This window comes from Hippopotamus amphibius, chromosome 4, assembly GCF_030028045.1.
Source record: "Hippopotamus amphibius kiboko isolate mHipAmp2 chromosome 4, mHipAmp2.hap2, whole genome shotgun sequence".
Lineage (NCBI taxonomy): Eukaryota > Metazoa > Chordata > Mammalia > Artiodactyla > Hippopotamidae > Hippopotamus > Hippopotamus amphibius.
In genome coordinates this window covers 176,107,397-176,126,194 of record NC_080189.1, presented here as the reverse complement: position 1 = coordinate 176,126,194, position 18,798 = coordinate 176,107,397, and the positions used below count along the sequence as shown (strand labels likewise).

The 18,798-nt window shown below is 44.0% G+C and overlaps 1 protein-coding gene across 1 annotated transcript in view; it reads left to right on the top strand.

Annotated features, from left to right (window-relative positions):
• The window catches only part of LGMN (legumain), a 38,293-nt gene that overhangs the window by 12,298 nt on the left and 7,197 nt on the right, over positions 1–18,798 (top strand). Inside the window, exons 3-8 of the mRNA XM_057732798.1 lie at positions 11,657–11,754; positions 13,124–13,205; positions 14,466–14,551; positions 15,718–15,793; positions 16,410–16,472; positions 17,245–17,311. Of these exons, the coding sequence (XP_057588781.1) occupies positions 11,657–11,754; positions 13,124–13,205; positions 14,466–14,551; positions 15,718–15,793; positions 16,410–16,472; positions 17,245–17,311 (472 nt within the window). The remainder of the gene's footprint in view (positions 1–11,656; positions 11,755–13,123; positions 13,206–14,465; positions 14,552–15,717; positions 15,794–16,409; positions 16,473–17,244; positions 17,312–18,798) is intronic.

The following is an 18,798-nucleotide window of genomic DNA, read 5'->3' as shown; positions in this document are numbered from 1 at the left end:
GTGACTGGCCTCAGGTCACACAGCAAGTTGAGGTGCAGATGGGACTCTGGTCAAAGCATCGCGAGGCCTCTTTGCCCTCCATGCCTCTCCCCTGCTGCTCTGCCCTCACCCCTTCCTCCTCATCTTTCCTGGCATTCCCAGCAAATCAGCCTGGCAGAAATTAGAGAGGAAAGAATCTATGTTCATAAATACATTAAAAGTGCAGCCTCCAGGTGAGAATGTAAAATGGTGTAGCTGCTTTGGAAAACAGTCTGGCAGTTCCTCGAAAATTTCAACACAGTCACCACATGACCCAGGAATTTCACCCTTTAGGTATATACTAAAATAAATAAATAAACATGTATGTCCCCCCCAAAACTTGTTCTCACATGATTAGAGCATTTTTATTCATGTTAACCAAAAAGTGGAAAAAGTGTCCATCAACTGATAAATGGATAAACAAAATGTAGTCTGTCCATATAAGGTGGTATTATTTGGCCATAAAAAAAACAACAGGGTACTGTATACATGCTTCAACGTGGCTGAATTTTAAAACATTGTGCTAAGTGAGAGAAGCCAGTCACAAAGGACTACAGGATTCCATTTATATATGAAAGTCTAGCATAGGGAAATCTATAGAAACAGAAGGTAGATTAGTAGTTGCCAAGGTCTGGGCAGAGGGAACGGCTGCCAATTGCATGTGGGGTCTCTCTCGGGGGTGATGAAAATGTTCTGGAATTAGAGAGTGGTGATGGTTGCATGACTTTCTGAACATACTAGAAACCACTGAATTGTATATTTTTAAAGGTTGACTTGTATGGTATGTGAATTATACCTTAATAAAGTTGTTATTAAAAAGTCTTTGAGGGAATTCCCTGGTGGTCCAGTGGTTAGGACTTTGCTTTCACTGCCGAGGATCCGAGGTCATTCCCTGGTTGGGGAACTAAGATTCTGCAAGCTATGCAGTGCAGCCCAGGAAAAAAAAAATTAATTTAAAAATTTAATTGAAAATTTTTTTTAAAAGAGTAAGAAATTTAAAAAAGAAAAAAAAATTATTGAATCCTTAAGTTCTCAGAGACAAGATGCACAGACAATCACAATAGGTGCTGGGCTTGCATCTAAGAGCCCTTTACACAAATGAACTAATTTAACCATTGTGGGTTTATGTGCAGTAGGTCCGGTTCTTGTTCCCTTTTTACAGATGCGTGGACTGAGGCCTCGAAAAGGTCAGTACTTCACCCAGCTTGGCACAGATGGCACGTGGTCAAGCCAGGGTTCAAACCCAGCCCGAGTAGCTCCAGAGCAGTGCCGTCCAACAGGAGAGCCTCATGTGTTGTGGTGAATTTTCTAGTAGCCACGTTTTTTTTTAAACTAAAAAGAAACAGGTGAAATTAGTTTTCATGTCTTCTTTAACCCAATATAGCCAAACTATCATTTCACTTGTAATCAATATAAAAAATCAACAATGAGATACTTTACGTTTTTAAGAAAATACTGTCAGCAAAATCCAGTGCATATTTACCTTCATGGTACAGTTTGGACTGGTCACATTTGAAGGGCTCAGTCACCAGGTGTGGCCAGTGGCTGCTGTATTGGACAGTGCAGACCTAGCACCTGTGCTCCTGATGGCTTAGCAGGGCTACCTCACGTGCCTTTTCCTCCCAGGGTTTCAGTTTCATATCTGTTAATTAGGGGTTGGTTTAGATGAACTTCCTGCCGGCTCTCTAATTCGATGATTATTGAATGACTTATTTCCTGAATGCTTTTTGTATGTTACCTGAATAGGAAACTTGGCTTGATTGAAAAATTATCATCATGGCAAAATGTTCCCTTTTCCTTTTACTGCTGAACGCAGACCTGACCCAGTTAAAGAGGAGCAACCCGAGAACTAACTGCCCAGCTCAGTTTTCTCTCCCCTTCTAACCACGAGTCGGAAAGATGGGGTGTTTAATACGGGTCACTGATAGCGGACAGGCTGCTTCATCAGCCACCCTGGTTTTTATACAACCAACTTCAAAAAGCATGTATTGGTTAAATATTATTAAGTATAGGTATCCGATTAACTTTTGCTCCCAGAAAACTTTTTTTCTTTCTTAAAGTGTTGTTAGTTTCCCTGGGTAAAATACACCGTTTCAGAATGGGATGAAGAAAGCAAGACAAAAAGAAGTTGCCGCAGACTGAAATTTCCATCCCTAAATGAGGGAGGATGCTGGCACTGAGGCTGTGCAGGGGAATGAGGTGCTGAGTCATCGCTGGCGTCAGCCTGTATCCCAGCTGCCGGGCTCTCTTCTCAGCCAGCTGCCAGCATTTGCTGTCTTGACTTTGGAGGCTGAGCTTTTTTTTTTTTTTTCTTTCTTTCTTTATAAATTTATTTATTTATTTTTTATTGGCTGATGTTGGGTCTTCGTTGCTGTACACGGGCTTTCTCTAGTTGCGGAGCGCAGGGGCTGCTCTTCATTGTGGTGTGCAGGCTCCTTATTGTGGTGGCCTCTTGTTGTGGAGCACAGGCTCTAGGCGCATGGGCTTCAGTAGTTGTGGCACATGGGCTCAGCAGTTGTGGTGCACGGGCTTAGTTGCTCTGCGGCATATGGTATCTTCCTGCAGCAGGGATCGAACCCGTGTCCCCTGCATTGGCAGGCGGATTCTTAACCACTGCACCGCCTAGGAAGTCCGAGGCTGAGCTTTAAAAAAGAGCATTTGAAAGAATTTTTCCCGTAGATCCTACACAGACTTTTTTTTTCTACACAGACTTTTAAACTTACATTTTTATAGAGGTTTACATTTTCCTTCAGTGAACACAGTGCTCATAATCACAGCTTCCTTTTGTTTAGGGAAGGTGAGATTGCAGATTGCTTTTCTGTGCTTTCTAATGGTTATTTAACCCATGTTGGTTAAATCAAATTGGGTTTCTCTGTTTTCCATTTTTGACTGGGATTAATGGGATGACAGAGAGGGAGTCAGCTGATCTGGGGTGATGCTGGTGGGGCATGCTGCATCTCGAGTGTAGGGTGGAAAATGCGTGGGGAGGACAGGTTCCTGCGGTGGCGGAGGCAGAAGCCAGACTGCAGTGCGTAAAAGACAGGGTGAGAGGTCCCGCAGTGCAGGCTAAGCCGCGTATGGGGATAGGCTTGTGAGGGGAAAAAGAACTATGTAGGTCACCAGCGGGGAGAATGGGACTAGAGGAGGGTTTCTTCCAGCAGGACAGAGATTTGAGCACACCAAGAAGGAAAATATAAGGCCCAGCTGGGGGAGTGGGGGTGGTGTTAAGTAGACTGAAGGAGGGGGTTTCCCAGGTGGTCCAGTGGTTAAGACTCTGAGCTTCTACTGCTGGGGTGCAGGTTCCATCCCTGGTCAGGGAACTAAGATCCTACATGCCACATGCTGCAGCCAAAAAAAAAAAAAAAAAAGTAGATTGATGGTGAAGTTCACTGTTGCACAGGCAACAGGGAGGATGTTGAGGATGGCGGGAGTTGGGAGGAGAGGCAGATGTGAGCCAGGTGTTACTAGGTGAAGGGGCTTGTGGGGAGGTTTGAGGTCATTGCTGGGCAGTGGGGCTCTGAAGGAGAGGGTCTGGTGTGCTGGCAGTCGGACAGGAGTGGTTTGAGAGCAGCAGGATGGGTGAAGGGCTGGGAGAATGTGGACAGCCCCTTCCCTCTGCTGGTCTCTGGGGTCTGTGGTGGAGAGGAAGGGAAGGCTTTAAGAGCATCCATGCCCTGGGGGCCAGGAGGAGGCAGTGAGGGAGAGGGAGAAGTCTAGAACTCTTACATGTTGGAAAGATATGCTGATGTAGGGTCGAGAAGCAGAGTCATTACATTTCTGGAAGATCACCTTTCATTTTATATATTTTAAAAGTGTGTGCAATGACCACTTTTTAGAAACAGCTTTATTGAAGAGGTATAAGTTTACATGTTGTACAATTCACCAACCTATAGTTTAGTGATTTTTAGTAAATTCATATCGTTGTGCAAGCATTACCACAGTCCAGTTTTAGGACACTTCCGTCTTTCTAGAAAGTTCCCTTGTGCCTATGCCCGTCCCAGCCCCGTGCAACCAAGGATCTGCCTTCTGTCTTTATTGTTTTGCCTTCACCAGAAACTTCATATACGTGGAATCATACAGTATGCAGTGTTTGGTGTCTAGCTTCTTTTACTCAGCATGTTTTTGAGATTAATCCATCTTGTTACAAAATATCACTTTTATATTTTAAAAACGGAAACATGGATGGAGAGCAGAGCTGAGTGGGACTGAGTTGGGGGCATGCAGTTAGCCCAGGATGACTGTCCTTGTACAAGCCAGAGGCTGGTTGGGTCATGGGGAACGTGGGCTGTGGACTTGCACAGACCCCGGGTGTAATCCTGCTTTCCTCTCACCTGCTGTATTAGTTTGAACAAATTATGTAATCTTATAGTAAACCTTCTGATTCACCTTGGGAAGATTCGAGGTGGTGGTGTGCTCAGTGAGGCAGCCCTGCAAAACCCAGACCCTGGGCTTGGCCTCGGCAGCGCTCAGAGCACGTGTCAGGAAGTGGTAAAATACATACTCCTCTCAGGGAGCAGACCGTGAGAACCCCTTCCCAGTCCCTGCCTGGCTTGAAAGTAACCCCTTGGCAGTGACTGGAACATGCCAAGTATTTAGCCTTTGCTCCGAGCTGGTTGTCCTTATTTTTACAGTTGGCCTGAGCTGGAGGCAGAGTAATCAGTGTCTGACAGTGGGCAGCAACAGGAAGTCACGGGATGCTTTAGTAAGCCCGTCGGAACTCCTTACCCAAGCCGTGAAACAAGCCGAGTCAGCAGTCTCTTCTCAGAAGTCCAGAGGGCTCTGCCCTTTCTATAAGGTCTTGCTCAATACCCTCCTCTCACGTGGCACCTCCTATGGCATTTCTGTTTTTAAGGGAGGAAAATGCATAGAGATCAGATTTGTTCCAGGGAAGTCATCCAAGGAACCTTTAACACCATCACCAAGTCATATGACTTGGCTTAACCTACTTTTATTTCTTTTGGGTGCCAGTAAATACTTGACTCCAACCAAAAACCCTTCTGCATTAAAAAAGTCAGAGGCAAGCAAACAACTCCAAGGACCCAAGGGAGAATCACCACTTGGCTCTGAGACCACTGTGTGTGGAGGCAGGGCACAGGGCATGGTTGGGGGCAGGAGACCTGGGTTGGAAGCCCTGAGCCTTTCCTGAGTTTGTTCCCATCTGTGAAATGGGCATAAATGCATCTGCCTATGAAGGCAGTGGTGAGGAGCCAAACAGTGTAGGGGAGCACTAACAGGATAGGCTGAATATATTTTCTAAAATAAATGGCCTTATTGAAACATTTTACAGATCATGTATAATTCACCCATTTCAAGTGTTCAACTCAGTGATTTTTTAGTACATTTACCAAATTGTGCAAACATCACCATAAATCAGTTTGGGAACATTTCCATCTTCCCAGTAAGATCCTTTGGGCCAATTTCCAGTCCCCACCCCAGACCGAGGCAACCACTGATATACTTTGTAAGTTTGCCTTTTCTGAACGTTTCTTCTAAGTGGGGCCATGCAGTGTCGTCTTTTGTGTCTGGCTTCTCTTAGGGTAATGTTTTTGAGGTATATCTGTGTTGTATCAGTACTTCATTCCTTTTATTGCCAAATAGCATTACATGGTATGGATAAACCACATTTTGTCTGTTTACGGTTGATGGACATTTGGGTTGTTTCCATTTTTTTGCCTATTAGAATAATACTGCTAAGAACATTTGTGTGCAGGTCTTTGCGTGGATACGTTTTTGTTTCTCTTGGGTAGATACCTAAGAGTAGGATTGCTGGGTCATATGGTAAATTTATACTTAACATTTTAGGAAACTGTTAAGCTGTTTTCCAGAATGGCTGCATCGTGTTACGTTCCCACAAGCAATGGATGAAGGTTTCTGGTTTATCCTCACCAACACTTGTTATTGTCTGGCTAGCTATGAAGCAGTATCTCATTGTGGTTTTAATTTGCATTTCTCTAATAACCAGCGGTCATGAACATCTTTTTATGTGCTTATCAGTATATCTAGTTAAGTGAAATGTTTATTTAAATCTTTTATCTATTTTAGATAAAAATTAGACTGATTGCTTTACTGAGGTATAGGCGTTCTCTGCATATTCTAGGTACAAGTCCTCTATCAGATATGTGTTTTGCAAACATTTTCCTCTGACTCTGTTGCTTGTCTTTTCATTTTCTTACTGGTGTCTTTTGAAGCATTAAATTTTCTAATTTTGATGATATCCAGTGTATCAGTTTTTTTTTTCTTTTATAGACCATGTTTTTGGTGTCATATCTGTGACCTCTTTGCAGTTATAATGTAAGGTTCTGAGAATTTTCTCCTATGTTATCTTCTAAAACTTTTATTGTTTTAGTCCTTACATTTAAGCCTATGATCCATTTTGAGTTTAATTTTTGTATATGGTGTGAAGCAAGGGTCAAAGTTCATCTTTTTGCATGTACAAAATGTCCCAGCACCATTTGTTGAAAAGACTCTTCCACTTTCCTCCTCCAACTTTTTTCTTCTTTTTCAATATTTTGTTGACTATTCTAGGTCTTTTGTGATTCTGTACAAATGTTAGGATCATCTTGTCAATTTCTGCAGAAATCCCTGCGGATCCGTTTTTTAAAATTTTGATGGTAGTAAGCCTTCTGATCCATCAACATGAGATGTGTCTATTGTCTATTTAGATTTTCTTTAATTTCCCTCAGCAATGTTTTATAATTTTCAGTGTACAAGTCTTAAAGATTTAACCTTCATCATAGGGAAGGTTAAATCTGACATAATATTCATTTGATTTTTTTTCTTATGAAAAAGAAAACAAATATTTATATAACATGCGTGGAATTTAAAGAATAATAATAAAATGAATACACGTGTACTTTGTACCCAACTAAAGAAAAAGACAATTGCTGTTACCTTGTCATCTCTGATCCAATCTCCCTCCCTTCCTGCCAGAGGGCAAGTTCCTGAGTTTTCTTTTGCTTTGCTTTATTTTTTTTAATTAATTAATTAATTAATTTATTTTATTGGCTGTGTTGGGTCTTTTTTTGCTGTGCGCAGGCTTTTTTTTTTTTTTAGTTGCAGTGCATGGGCTCCTCATTGCCGTGGCTTCTCTTGTTGAGGAGCACAGGCTCTAGGCACACAGACTTCAGTAGTTGCAGCACGTGGGCTCAATAGTTGTGGCTCACGGGCTCTAAAGCATGGGCTCAATAGTTGTGGCGCATGGGCTTAGTTGCTCTGCGGCATGTGGGATCTTCCTGGAGCAGGGATCGAACCCGTGTCCCCTGCATTGGCAGGCAGATTCTCAACCACTGCACCACCTAGGAAGCCCCTGCTTTGCTTTAGACTTATCATATAGCATATATTTAACTAAACAACGTAATGTTTACTTTAGCCTGTTTTGACCTTTATATAAATAAATGTTATCACAGTGAATTTTTTTTTCCTGTAACTTGTTCTTTTTCTCATTATGTTCCTGAGATTCATGTATCTTGAAGCATGGGCTGTGTTTCATTCATTTTTAGGTATTCCATTTATACTTTCCGATATTCCATTATATGAACATAGAACAGTTTGTTTTTCCAGCTGTTGATGGTGCTTTGGGTTATTTCTTGATTTTTTTTACTGGTACAGTGACACTGAGAACACTCTCCCGTTCCATATAATCTAGGGTATAGCTTGGAGCGGAATTGCTGGGTTGGAGGGTATATACTTCAGTCTGATTGGATAATGTCAAGATGTTTTCCTGAGCCCAGTGCCAATTACACTATGTTTCCACCATCAGTGTTTTAGTAACAGTTTCCTGTTGTTGTTGTAGCAAATTACTGGAAACTTAGTGGCTTAAAACAACACAAATGTATTATGTTACAGCTCTAGAGGTGAGAAATCTGAAATGGGTCTCACTAGGTTAAATCAAGGTTTCCCAAGGGCTACTTTCCTTTCTGATGATTCTTGAGGAGGTCCGTTTCCTTGCCTTTTCCAGCTTTTAAAGGCTACCCACATTCCTTGGCTTGTGGCATCTTCCTCCATCTTCAAAGCAAGCAGTGGTGGTCCAGTCTTCCTTACATTATATGCCTCTGACACCCACTTGCCTGCCTCCCTCTTCCACATACAAGAACTCCTGTGATTATTACATTGGGTGTGTTGGAATATGCCAGGATAGCCTTTTTTATTTTAACCTTTGTGTTTTGCATTGTATTATTTATTTACTTATTTATTTATTGGCTGCGTCGGGTCTTAATTGCAGCACGTGGGATCTTCATTGAGGCATGTGGGACCTATCGTTGTGGTGCTCGGGCTTCTCTCTAGTTGTGGTATGCAGGTTTTTTCTCTTCTCTAGTTATGGCACACAGGCTCCAGGGCACGTGGGCTCTGTAAGTGTGTTGCATGGGTTCCAGAGCTTGTGGGCTCTGTAGTTTGCAGCACACAAGCTCTCTAGTTGAGGCGTGCGAGCTCAGTAGTTGTGGCTTGTGGGCTTGGTTGCCCCGCAGCATGTGGAATCTTAGTTCCCCAACCAGGTATCGGACCCGTGTCCCCTACATTGGAAGGTGGATTCTTTTTTTTTCTTTTTTTTTTTTTAAGCTCTTTATTGGAATATAATTGCTTTACACTGTTGTGCCAGTTTTTGCTGTACAACAAAGTGAATCAGCTGTATTTATACATATATCCCCGTATCTCCTCCCTCCCGCAACTCCTTCCCACTCTCCCTATCCCAGCCCTCTAAATCATCACCCATCATCGAGTTGATCTCTCTGTGTTATGCAGCAGATTCCCACTAGCTATCCATTTTACATTTGGTAGTGTATGTATGTCAATGTTACCCTCTCACTTCGTCCCAGCTTCCCCTTCTCCCCCCACCCCGTGTCCTCAAGTCCGTTCTCTACATCTGCGTCTTTATTCTTGCCCTGTCACTGGGTTCATCAGTACCATTGTTTTAGATTTCATATATATGAGTTAGCATACGGTATTTGTTTTTCTCTTTCTGGCTTACTTCACTCTGGATGACAGACTCTAGGTCCATCTACCTCATTACACATAACTCAATTTCATTTCTTTTTATGGCTGACTAATATTCCATTGTATATATGTGCCACATCTTCTTTATCCATTCATCTGTTGATGGGCATTTAGGTTGCTTCCATGTCCTGGCTGTTGTAAATAGTGCTGCAGTGAGTATTGTGGTACATGTTTCTTTTTGGATTATGGTTTTCTCAGGGTATATACCCAGTAGTGGGATTGCTGGGTCATATGGTAGTTCTATTCTTAGTTTTTTAAGTACCCTCCACACTGTTTTCCATAGTGGCTGTACCAACTTACATTCCCACCAACAGTGTAGGAGGGTTCCCTTTTCTCTGCACCCTCTCTAGCATTTACTGTTTTTAGATTTTTTGATGATGGCTATTCTGACCAGTGTGAGGTGATACCTCATTGTGGCTTTGACTTGCATTTCTCTAATGATTAGTGATGTTGAGCATCTTTTCATGTGTTTGTTAACCATCTGCATGTCTTCTTTGGAGAAAGGTCTATTTATGTCTTCCACCCATTTTTGGATTGGGTTATTTCCTTTTTTGATATTGAGCTGCATGAGCTGCTTATATATCTTGGAGATTAATTCTTTGTCAGTTGCTTCACTGGCAAATATTTTCTCCCATTCTGAGGGTTGTTTTCTTGTCTTGTTTATGGTTTCTTTTGCTGTGCAAAAACTTTTAAGTTTCATCAGGTCCCATTTGTTTATTTTTTATTTTATTGCCATTATCCTAGGAGGTGGGTCAAAAAGGATCTGGAAGGTGGATTCTTTACCACTGGACCACCAGGGAAGTCCCCCAGGATAGCCTCTTTATTGTAGGGTCAGCTGATTAGCAATCTTAAATCCATCTGCTATCTTAATTCCCCTTTGCCATGTAGTGTAACATATTCACAGTTTCCGGGGATTAGGATTTGGACATCTTTGGGGGGCTGTTATTCATCCTACCGCAGTTGGTGTTTCCTTGTTATTTTACATAAATGGGGACTGAAACATTTTAGTGTGTGTGTGTAATATTTAGTAGCTATTTTAAGATGATCTGTGTTTAGATTTTCAGCCCCTCACTCTTCCTGGGCAGCCTCTATAGTTTTAATGATTTCTTGATTGTCCCTGTGTGAAGCAATATCACATTCTGGAGTTGGAATGCCTGGGATCTTTCACTGTGAGCTGTGTGACTTGGACAGGTCACCTCCCCTCCCTAAGCTTTGATTATCTCATCTATGAAGTGGGAATAATTACCACATAGAGTTGCTATGAGAATGGAATGAGATAGTGCATAGAAAGCCTGAGCATAGTGTCTGACAAGTAAATGTATGAGTTTTCATATTTATTCAGTCATCTGTTCATCCAACAGCTTTTTTTTTTTTTTTTTGCTTTTTTTTCTTTTTGCTGCACTGCATGGCTTGTGGGATCTTCATTCCTCCACCAGGGATCGAACATGGGCCCTTGGCAGTGAAAGCGCCAAGTCCTGATCACTGGACTGTCAGGGAAATCCCCCTCCGGCAGCTCTTGAATGCCAGGTCTTAGACTCACCCACTCAACATTTAGCAACTGTATGCTGAGTACCCATTTTGCTATGAAGTCCATTTGTGTGGGGGCATCGACAAGGCAAAATGCTGGGTTTAGTGGTGGGCAAGCTTTATTTTAATTGCTGTGCTAACAGCTGTTTAGAATATGATCTGTGGAGGTCCAGTTCTTAAAGCCCTCTTCCTTGCAGAGACAAGTAGCTGGGCACACTATTTTGTGCTTATTGATGCGTTTTTCCTAGGAAAGACATAATGAAATAAAAGCAGAAAGCTAGGCAACATTTTTCCCTTCTGTCCTCAGATGATTTCCATGTCATGGAGTATAGTATGTACCATCTGAAAAAGGAAGCAAAGAATGTCTTCAGCTTTTTATGGACAAGGAATCTCATTAGCAAAGTTTTTCTTTTACCCTTAATAATGGTGACTCTTGTCATTATTTTTTAAACTAAGGAGCACATTCCTCATTTCAATTCCTGAGCTGAACTTCTGAGTTTGCACTCAGTTCTCGAACAGTGACTATGGCAGTTAAAGCTACTGGAACCAGAAGTATCCTGTGTGATACAGAACTAGCCGCTAAGCTTTAAATCTGCTGGTTCATCATTCTAAGCCATTCTGTTCTTCAGACCTAAATCAGTGCTTTCAGGAGACTTTTCTATGGTGTGGAAAGTGGAAATAACTTATTCAGGCCTTTCAAAGGCGCTTGTTGCCTATAGCTGTGGTTGTGGTGCTGGTGGTGTGTGTGTATGTGTGTGTGTGATCCACATGTACACTAACTGCCTGATGAACAAGAATTTCATGGGGGGGCTGGACTTTTAAAAATTGAATTGAGGGACTTCCCTGGTGGTCTAGTGGTTAAGAATCCGAATTTCCACTGCAGGGAGCACGGGCTCGATCCATGGTCAGGGAACTAAGATCCCACATGCTGCGTGGTGTGGGGAAAAAAAATTGAATTGAAAAAGATAAATGAATGTGTTTTAAAATAATTTAAATACCTCACCAATAGGGACTGGTTCACAGTATATCTTCCATGAGAAAGAACACATTGCTCATTAGAACTCCAAAATTGGCCTCCTTCTGGGCAAAATCTAACACTTGACAAAACCACTTCTTCCAGGCAGATGCGTGCCACGCCTACCAGATCGTTCACCGAAACGGGATTCCTGATGAGCAGATCATCGTGATGATGTATGACGACATTGCGAGCTCTGAAGAGTGAGTAGGAAGTGCTTTGAACTTGGTGGTGAGGAACTTTGGGGCATTTTAAAAAACGCACACAGGACTTCCCTGGTGGTGCGTTAAGAACTCGCCTGCCAATGCAGGGGACACGGATTTGATCCCTGGTCTGGGAGGACCCCACGTGCCGTGGAGCAACTAAGCCCATGTACCATAGCCACTGAGCCTGTGCTCTAGAGCCCGAGAGCCATAACTACGGAAGCCCACATGCCTAGAGCACATGGTTCGCAACAAGAGAAACCACTGCAATAAGAAGCCTGCGTGCTGCAATGAAGAGTAGCCCCTGTTCGCTGCAACTAGAGAAAGCCTGTGAGCAGCAATGAAGACCCATTGCAGCCAAAAAAATAAAATAAATAAATATATAAAAAGTAAAAATAAAAAATGCACACAGATTCTCAGGAATCCTTAGACCAGTGGCCTCACATTAGAATATAAACAGAGTCCCAAATGAAATTCCACATGGCTGCTTCGTCTAGAGCTTTGACGATAACTCAGGGAGACCCAGCTATAACAGGGACATAGGAAATGGTGGTGAAGGTGCTTGGGCTGGGGCTTTGGAAGGATTTAAAATAGAGCCTTAGTTCCCTCTTGGCTTGGAGAACTAACTCATCGTTCGGTTCTGCGGTGCTTGTTCTCAGCCTCTGAGCAGGGACACCTCAGAGGCCCTGCACCCAGGAGGCTTGTCTGTAGCTTAGATCCTACTACCATTCTTTCTATATCTATTTCCTTTTTTTAAAAAATTGTTGAATTTAATTTTACAAATAGTTCTCATGACCTCTTACCTGATTTCTTGGTATCAGAAGCAGCAGGTATGGGTACTAACCCTAACCCGTTCTAGTCTCCCAGCTCCTAGTATGGATACTAACGCTAACCTGTTCTAGTCTCCCAGCTCCTCGGTTCCCCAGCTATGGCCCTGTACTGCGATTACATAACGCCTCATAATCCACTCTGAGCTTTAACGCCTAAGCTCTTGTATTAAAGTTTTGTTTTCTATTCTGTCTTTTTCTGAAAGTAGTTTTGCTCTGAGAGATCTCTTGATGAGATCTTGCCCCCAAGATGCACTCTGGTGTCCAGCAGGAGGCCAGGCGCACAGGGGCTTGAGTCCCTGTCCTCAGTTTGCAGAGCTCAGTCCTTCGCTGCTTCTGCCAGGAACTCAGGAGTTGTGGGACACCGAGACGCCCGAGCTAATAAAATCATTAACGCATTGGTGCCCTCTCAGGGGTGATGAGAAATGTCTGGGCAACCAGGGTCGTTTAGTATTTTTATGCGTAACAGGGAGCATTTTCATGAAGACAAATTTCAGAGATACATCAAATTGTGTGCTTCACTTGTGTCCTTTGATTTTCAGCAATCCCACCCCAGGAGTTGTGATCAACAGGCCCAACGGCTCGGACGTGTACAAGGGGGTTCTAAAGGACTACACGGGTGAGGTGAGGTGCAGTGTGGCGTTGGAGCCAGCGGGGTCTGTTTCACTTCAGTGATGGCTTTTCCCTCTTTCTCGTACTTCTGGAATCAGAACCTCATTAGACTGATTTCTGGTTAATGTTTTGTGTTTGTTATTAAGATTTGTGCTATAGGCGTAATTTCTGAGAATTTTGAAAGAACGCAGAGGGGAAAAAAAAAGAAAAAATGTTAGCTGTAGTCTACTGATCTTTAGTTTCTAGCCTTATACTTACACTTTATGCCTTATAGTAGATTTCCTTCAATAATACCTGATTTTCTTAAGATGCTGCCAGTGATCTGATTATAGAATATCTGTGCCTTTTTCTGAAAATCAGTTTTCTCAACATCAGCCCTAATACAAAGTATATCTCCAGATTTTGTGAGATAGTTTTTCATTAATTATTACTATAGTATATAACTTCCAGAATACTACATCCTTCGCAGTCGATTGAGACTGTATACACTGACACATTTTTAAGCATACCATTTTGGCTTTAGCCTTGTGGATTTCATAGTCTCTTTTTCTTAATTTCAGAGGGATCTTTTAGGAGCTAATATTCCTCGTGATAGAGAAACATTTATCTGAAGTTCAGTAATTCTCTCAGTTTTATGTTTCTCTTTTAAATTGAAGAGCGATTAAGTCAGACACATCATTCATGTAATGTAGATAATCCCATTTTTATGAAATGGTTTCTATATGCTTATATAAGGAAATGTCTGGAATTTAGGTGGTGGGATTTTTGGTGATTATTTTTCCTTTGTGCTTTTCTGTATTTTTTTTTTTTCCCTTTTAACAGTCAGATATCCATTTTACAACATGCTCTTTAAGAGCATTGAGCATGCTTGGGATTCAGCCTTTTGGGAGGCATGCTGCATGCAAAGGTCGGCACTGATGTTTCTGCCTCCCTCTGCTGTCTCTGAGGCCCTGTGCTCTTCCTCTGCTGTTTCTCACTACCTACCGACATCTCTGGGTTGCTCCACACGGACTTCATAATGGTCAGGAAGGAATGGCAGGCTTGCTGAGTTGCCATCAGCCAAAGACAAGATGATACTTGAGATGACATGCACATGCCCCAGAAACACTGACCTTGCTTTGGGTCTTTCTTGGTTGTAAAGTGTTTGCCCTTAAACCTTGAGCCTTGAAGGTGTGTGGACGATGGCCTGGGCTCTCTGCTACAGACTTAGCAAACAAACATGCTGATTGGGAGTGAGAGCTGCATCTGATTTCAACTCCCGATTCTTTGTAGGACGTCACCCCACAAAATTTCCTTGCTGTGTTGAGAGGGGATGCAGCAGCGGTGAAGGGCAAAGGATCTGGAAAGGTCTTGAAGAGGTAATGTCTATTTTATGGCTGTCACAGTTTTTTGAATGACCTGGTACCCCAGAATTGAGATTCAGATAGGCCTTGTTCTTTGTTCCCAGACTGTTTACCTGTGAGAGATGGCAGTGTGGGGAACTTGGCCCTGACAGGCTGCGCAGAGCTGGTGGCTTCTTTCGGCAGCCCATTTCTCTCACAAATTAACCCTGTGATCCAGGGGCCCTTGTTAGCTTTAATGAAGCATTCCCCATCATTAAACCTGCTGCACGCTGCTGTCCGTGGATCCTAGTGCTGGTCAGTTCCACTGCTGGTGGAACGTGCGGAGACAGGCGTGAAGTGCCGCGGCCAGTCAGGTTGTCGGGCCCCCGCCCCGCCTCCTCCGACCCTGTGCTCTGATGGCAGGGCAGCCCAGCTAAGTCCAGAGCAAACCTCCGTGTTGGAGGAAGCTCATCCCAGTGCTTGCCCCAGTGGCTGTGGGTGAGAGATGTCTTGTTTAGCATCTCTTTATGCAGCACTTTGATGTGATGTTAGGGACCTTAGGAGTGTGACTTCCGAGAGTCTCAGGTACTTGGCAGATGCTACTGTTTCCCTCATGCCCGAGGGGAGACCTGAGCACGAGTGAGTTAGATCAGAGACGAACATCTGTGTGGGATGAACCACATTGCCTCCAAGCGAGTTCCTGTATGTCTGCAACCCTGAAGCAGCATCCTCTGAGTGGAAGCCTGGTGAGGGGGCGCGGGTGGGCATCCCAGGCTGTGTGCAGGTCGAGGGGCCTGGAGGGGCCGTCGGAGCTGCAGGACTGTGCTTGGCGGTATGTCCTGGCTCCCTTACTCATTTTGGGGAGATCTGGATGGAGAGTGTGGCCACGCAGGATGAGGCCCAATTGCCAAAGGCCCAGCTATCCAGATCAGCCCTGGCCTCTCTGCTGAACACCCTCCTAGCCACGATGGAGACCTTCGAGGCTCTGGGATACGCCTCATGGTTCACAACAGCGCCCAGTGGGAGCAGAGGGAACAGGCCGGACGGCGGGCTCCTGTGCGCCTCCTCCTACCTGGCTGGGAGACTGTCATCCTCACACCTCTCCTTAGTTCTTTGACTGGGGTGACTTTTCAGAGAAACAGAAGTGGAAATAGGAAATGGTCTGCTTCAACTTTCACGCGCATCTGTGTGTCTCTTGGCAGTGGCCCCCGGGACCACGTGTTCGTTTACTTCACTGATCACGGAGCCACTGGACTACTGGTGTTTCCTAATGATGATGTGAGTTTTTCTTAATGTTTCAAAGACAAGCTGGGGGGATCTCCCTGGTGGTCCTGGTGGTTAGGTCTCCGCACTCTCACTGCCAAGGGCCCGGATTCAGTCCCTGGTTGGGGAACTAAGAACCCACAAGCCACGTGGTGCAGCAGAAAAAAGAAAAAAGAAAAAAAGACAGGCCGGGAGAATGAGTGTTGGCGGGACCCCTGTGATGTGTCTCTAACGTCCTACAGGGGAGGTCTGTAAGTGGCTGGTGAGTGTGGGGTCACATTTAACACCTTGAAATCTATCCAGACTCATCTCTTCCAGCAAGTTTTCCCTGCGTTTTTCCTGACATCACAGCATTCGTTCCTGTACCCGAACTGGGGTGCACTGCAGTAGACACAGTCATAGAACACAGTCCCTGAATGCTCTGGACAAAGTAATGAGGAAGCACATCCGCTCCCCTTTTTTTAATATGTGAATAAAGCCCCTGATGACATTCTGGGATAATGGCTGTTCACCACGATTATCGCTCAGGGTTTCTAAATAAGAATTTATAAATCATCATTAGGACTTGGTTAGTGGGTTATCCAGCAAATGGTTTCTCTTGATGTGTTTGGTCCATATTCTCACCTTTCAGCTTCATGTAAAGGACCTGAATGAGACCATCCACTACATGTACAAACACAAGATGTACCAAAAGGTAATGTCAGTGCTTGGGGTGGCCTTGGGGGACATGAGGGAGGCAGTGGAAGCAGAGCCGACGGTTCTGCGACAGGCCTTCTAACTTTGGATTGGCTGTGTTTTTTGGAAAAGGTGTCCTCTCAACCAGTTTTGACCTCTGGTCTCCCAGGATTAACTTTTCGTGATTCTGCAGCTTTAGCTGTTAGATCAGACTCACTGGCGATCCTGTTATAATACAGTGTGGACCCCACCCTCAGAATCTGGCTCAGTAGTTCCGGGGAGAAGCCTGAGGGTTTGCCGTTCTGAGTTTTCAGGTCTAGGGACCACACTTCGAGGACTACTGTTTGTAGGACTGTCACCCATCTGGGGCCGTTGGGGAGGAAAATACCACCTCCTGATTTTCCCTCCGGCCCCCTCTGGCCCCTTTTGCCCCCTGTGTGGACTCTGCGCAGCTCGGGAGTGTATGCGTTATAATGTGTTTTGCTCTTGGAAACTGCTCCGTGCATTGGATGGCAAGTCAGTTTGCTTTCGCATCATCTATGGCCCCATTTTTTCTGCATTATTCCAGCTAATAGATCATTTTATTCTATTAGCCATGCATAAATTTGAGTCCTGCTGGTTTGTATGACAGCGGCTCCTGTAGCCTCTGCTTCTTAGAGCAGAGATGTCTCCCAAAAGCAAAAGTGAAAGACTCTTAAGAAACACGTCAAGAGAGTGGGCAGAGCCAAAGTGGCACTTGTGAGAGGTCTGTGCCTGGCCGGGTGAGGTCGCCTGTCTCGTTCACCTTCCAGATGGTGTTCTACATTGAAGCCTGCGAGTCTGGGTCCATGATGAGCCACCTGCCCCCCAACATCGATGGTAGGTGGTGGGAGCACTGGCCTCTCAGCCAGGCTGGGTGAGCACCTTGCCACACGGTACAACTGGACAGTCTCTGATTCAGCTGATGGGAAGAACCAGGTGTCTTGGATAAGCCAGGCCTAAGGCAGCCTAGTGCCTGGAAGTAGGGGGTTACCTGTGGGCAGCCCTGGACTTCTTCTGTTCCTGGAGGATTAGTGGTCAGGGGATGAAATGATGTCAGCTCTGGATGTGACTCCGTGGTGCTCTGCCAGGTTGTCGTAGGGCTACGTACATCCAAAATCAGTCTTTGGATCAGCCTCTGCTCTTTGAGATGTATTACTTGCAGGCTCTCTGATCTTGGGCAAGTGACATCCTCTTTGACCCTCAGTTATACCCATCTGTAAAATGGGGATTAAGACAGTGTCTATTGGGAGAGTTACATTTTAAGCGATGATATTTGTCCAGCATAGTTTTGAGCCCAGGGTAGCTAGATAGTAAATAGTAGCTCTTTCATATATTCAGGGAACCTAAGTGTTTCTTCTTTTTATTTATTTATTTATTTATTTATTTATTATTTTTGGGGGGGTACACCAAGTTCAATCATCTGTTTTTATACACATATCCCCATATTCCTTCCCTCCCTCGAGTCCCCCCCACCCTCCCCGTCCCAGTCCTCTAAGGCATCTTCCATCCTCGAGTTGGACTCCCTTTGTTATACAACAACGTCCCACTGGCTATCTATTGAAACAGTTGGTACTATATATATGTCTGTGCTACTCTCTCGCTTCATCTCAGCTTCCCCTTCACCCCCCGCCCCCCCCAGACCTCGAGTTCCCCAGTCCATTCTCTGTATCTGTGTCCTTGTTCTTGTCACTGAGTTCATCAGTACCATTTTTAGATTCCGTATATGTGAGTTAGCATACAATATTTGTCTTTCTCTTTCTGACTTACTTCACTCTGGATAACAGACTGTAGGTCTATCCACCTCATTACATATAGCTCCATCTCATCCCTTTTTATAGCTGAGTAATATTCCATTGTATATATATGCCACATCTTCTTTATCCATTCATTTGTTGATGGGCATTTCGGTTGCTTCCACGTCCTGGCTATTGTAAATAGTGCTGCAATAAACATTATGGTACATGTTTCTTTTGGGATTATGGTTTTCTTTGGGTATATGCCCAGGAGTGGGATTACTGGATCATATGGTAGTTCTATTTGTAGTTTTTTAAGGAACCTCCAAATTGTTTTCCATAGTGGCTGTACCAACTTAAGTGTTTCTTTAATAGGTGTTCACTTTCTCTGGAAATGAAATGAGGTCCATATCCTTCAAGATTCCAGAGCTATTCAAATCTGTTAGTACTTTTCCAAAATAGCTGGGTGTCCTAATAAGCATGCCTGCTCGCTCATTGCTGCGGAAAGAGTCTATCAGCTGGCTTCTCTTTCTTCCACACCTAGTTTCAGATGAGTTATTGTAACTGAGTGAACAGGGCTGGGTACAGGGG